Here is a 3,992-nt window from a genome sequence, read left to right as displayed (position 1 = left end):
AAACAAACAAACAAAAAGGGCGATACAAAGGAAGGACCATTTTGTATCTGTGTATGCAGAATAGTTAGGATAGGTATACAGCTACTTTCGCTCGATTCAATGAGAAGAAAGATTTGTACTAATAGTGTTTGAACAGGATATTCTGTCTGCATCTTGTACTATGGATAACCACTAAGAAGATAATAAAGTACAATGCATTAATTATTGAGACTGATCTATTAATCAGTTTTGAAACTGTCCCCTTGATATTTGTTTCTCAATAAAATAAAATTTTTAAAAACGTGGGCTCTGAGGAGGAGATCAGCATGAGGTAGGGATGACTGCGTGTCTGAGGCTTCAGGGGCCGACGCCACTGCTGCGGCCCCCATGTAGCTGACGCCTTAGCTTGTGCTGAGCTAATGTTTTTGGGTGCAAGTCGGACATGACTTTCTGAAGACACCCTTAGCGCTAATCAATCCAAGGGTTATCGTTTTTACCTTCAAGTTTTTGTGGGGGTGGGGGGAACATAAAACATCAAAACATCCTAGAGGCGCCTCTCTGCCCACTCTAGGAAACCTGCACGTGTCGGGTTCCAAGGTGGAGACGCCCTCCGCCCCGAAAGCAGTTCCTCCCTTCGACACGAGGTGGCGGCGCACACAGCTCTAAGGGCGCTGCTCGCGCTCAGCGAAGACGCCTCTGCAGAGCCCTCGGCCAGTGGCTTGCGGACCGTGGACCGCAGCGCAGGACGCGGGAGTGGCACGAAAGCAGGAAACAGCTGTCCAAACCCAAGCCGTAGAAGTAATTCGATCTTCAGGCTCACTTCAATGTTGGCAGGCAGGAGAAAGGAGAGCGCAGTACAGCAGAGCCTGCTCGCACAGCCGCTGTCCCCCCGCGACGCCGGGGCAGCCGCGGGTGGGAGCAGGGGGCGGCGGAGCTGGGCGCTGCTCGGGCTCGGCGCGGGCGCGAGGCCTCAGTCCGCTGTCCTCCCCGCGGGCCGTCGGTGCGCAGTGTCGGGGCTGCAGCCTGAGCCTCGCGGGGGCAGAAGCGCGCAGCTCGCGTTGCGGTCACCTCCACGGCCGGAGCGCGCGCAGTGAGCGCTGCTGTCCTGCCGAATACAGCCAGCGCCGCCTGAGGGGTGAGTCGGGCTCCTGGAGTTACTCAGACCGCCCGACTGAGCTGCTGCTGCGGGTCTGCCGTGACGGAGCACACTCAGGACAGACGAAATGATCGATGGTGTCGTCAAGTACGCTGCTTCGCCGTACGCGGATCCTACGCCTTTCTTACCGAGACTGTCTCAGGAGCGAAGGAGTGGGCATCGGGGCCCAGGAGACGCGGCCGTCTGGCGACGCTGGGCCCTGCTCTCCCGGAGGCTCCAGGGCTGTGGCCAGGCAGCGCTGTCAGGGCTGCAGTGAGTCCGCCTTACCTCCAGGGCACCTGCACCGGCCGCTTCCCTCTCTTGCAACACCGTCCCAAACCGCACACTCTGTGCTCTTTTTTTTTTTTTTTTTTTTCCCCACAAGACGTGTTTTATCTTTATTCAACATACAAATAATTTTGTATAATATCCCAGGACAAACTGGAGAATTTGGCAGTCCGATTAGGGGGGGTTCCCCTCAGAGACCCACTGGCTGGTGGCATCAGCGCAGAATGCCCGGGTTCACATTGCACCTTGCGGCTCGCGTCCATCTTGCAAGTCATCTCTGTGCTCGCATTTTTGACATCATACTCCTGATCTCAGAGAAGCATCCCGAGACACGCTCCAAGGGATGCTCTGCTATGGCCCAGTACGCTCTTCACTTTCCTGCCGGCCCAGAATCGAAGGAGCTGACTCATACCTACACAGGGAGGAGCAAGCTTCCGGCTTCAGACAGCCCTGGGAAGCGTGAGCCCTGGAGAAGGCGCCTGCGCACCAGCTCTGGCGGATCGGGGAGCCTCCATCCCAAGGAGAACGCCTAGACTCAACTTAATATTCAGCCTCCAGCGCTACTGTTTTGTACTAAAACACCAGACAGCTGTAGGAAACCCTTTCAGAGAACACAGCCGACGGACACTCTGAGGTCTGTGCTCTTGTAGGGAGGCAATAGGCTTGGGCCAGTGATCTATTGCTGTGCCATAAATTTAGTTGTCTCCATTGAAGGCTGTCTTCAGTGGACATCATGAAATTGGCAGTGGCTTCAGTTCCTTGGGAAGGTTGATCTCACTCTTGCTTTACTTTTTATTGTTTGTCTTGTATGAAATACAGAGGAAAAATAATCCCACCACTTATGCATGGTATTATGCCAAGATTCTACAACGTGAAAACAAGAGGACAGTTGGGAGCTGCACCGGGCTGTGTTTATAGACAATCTGCATGCTAGTAACTCTAAAATCATCACAATCTCCATTTTATCAGGAGATACGCAACATTTATTTGCCTCCTCCCTTATATTTGTCTCCATTGCTGCCCCTAACATTCAGTTATTCACCATTCCACTGCATTCTAGAGGGGCTCTGTGGTAACCCGGCTCAAGTAGCACCAAGTAGAATTATTCCAGCTTCTCCCTGCTGTCTAAGGTGGGCTTTTCAAGGGCAGGGAGTGGCTGTTGTTTATTCTTGCCCCTCTCAGTTTTTCAGAAACCTACAAAAAAAAAAAAAATAAGTGCCACAGGATATAAAGGGTACATGTCCAGACGAAGACTGTTTCTTAGTAGGGAGATAGAGACAGAGATCAAGATAGAGACAGAGACCGAGATGCAGATGCGGATACAGATGCGGATACAAGTATTAGTCTGGAGAAGAGAATCATGAAAATACAAACCATCACCCACTGACAACAGGCCTCGTGGGAGAGGTTAGTTGTGACAATATTCTGGGGTTGCTTTCCAAAGGTGACAAATCAGGTAGAGGGGACAGAGGGCAATGGCAGAAGCAACACCACCTCCTACTCTTCTGTTTCCTATCCAGGCTAAGTGCTGCTGACCTACAGTAACTGTTCTTCCCTAAAGCCAGGTCTTCTGGAGTATTATGCCAGCCAGCCTGTGTGGCTTCCAGTCATCCTTTTAGTCTCATGTCATAGAATCTTGACTTCACTGTGTGCATGAACTGCGCACTTCTTTTCCCTCCACATTTCCTATGAGAAAGGAGTTCTGACAAACGCAGACCCAGCTGTTTGCTCTCACATGAATCCTTCATGCTGAGTTATTTGGTGAATATGAGTAAAAGGTAGAAAGGTGGGCGAGTTGCCTGGAGTGACTTAGGCAGCGACAGGAGAGGGCTACAGAGACAGGTGCAGCTGTGGGGCTTGGCTGGGGAGTGGATGCTGTTCTGCAGCTGACAGGAAATCACTGAAGGCCTTGGAGGAGAAGAGAGAGTCAGCCAAGGTCGTGCACTGAGGAAATCATCAAGCGCTCACCCCTGAGCTAGAAGGACGGAGACCACCGATCCTCGCCGGACGTAACGTGCAGCTTTCATCTGCCCATGTGCATACGTACTCTCGCAGTGTAAGTTAAGTATAAAAGTTGTCTTATTAACAAAAACTTGCAAATTCGAGCCAATAACAAATGACCTTCTTGCACAAAGATCTTTCTCAAGCAGCCTGCCCCGAGAACCCTTGACATCTAGACCTCCTCCATTCCTACCTTCTCTGGGTTGTACCACACTGTGAGGCTATCGTCGGCCATCCACAAGTGCGCACGGACCACTGTCTCAGTGCACAGCACTCGCAGGCTGCGGAGCACTTCAGAGCTCTTCTGCCTGGTGAGGCAGCTCTCGCTGCAAGTGCTCACGGAACTCTAAGTTCATCAACATTAAGCAAACTTATACAGATATGTTTTGTTTACTTTTGTCAGAGATGGGTGTTCCATTGCCATTCAAATAGTTAGGATAGATATGCAGCTACTTTCTCTTAGTTCAATAAGAAGAAAGATTTGTACTAATCGTGTTTAGACAAGATATTATGTCTGCATCTTGTACTATGAATGACTACTTCAAAGACAACAATATGTATTTAATTATTGTAACTGTCCTGCTAACCT

At 50.8% G+C, this 3,992-nt stretch overlaps 1 protein-coding gene across 1 annotated transcript in view; it reads left to right on the top strand.

The window, feature by feature from the left end:
* Sema3e (semaphorin 3E) overlaps nt 1-1,073 on the top strand; it is a 261,237-nt gene extending 260,164 nt beyond the window's left edge. The window contains exon 20 of the mRNA XM_012516491.1: nt 551-1,073. Coding sequence (XP_012371945.1) covers nt 551-1,073 — 523 coding nt within the window. The remainder of the gene's footprint in view (nt 1-550) is intronic.
* Nucleotides 1,074-3,992: the final 2,919 nt, after the last annotated feature.

The sequence above is a fragment of the Octodon degus genome, unplaced genomic scaffold, assembly GCF_000260255.1.
Source record: "Octodon degus isolate 3935 unplaced genomic scaffold, OctDeg1.0 scaffold00108, whole genome shotgun sequence".
Classification (NCBI taxonomy): domain Eukaryota; kingdom Metazoa; phylum Chordata; class Mammalia; order Rodentia; family Octodontidae; genus Octodon; species Octodon degus.
Note: the sequence above shows the minus strand (reverse complement) of the source record. Positions and strands in the feature narration are given on the sequence as shown.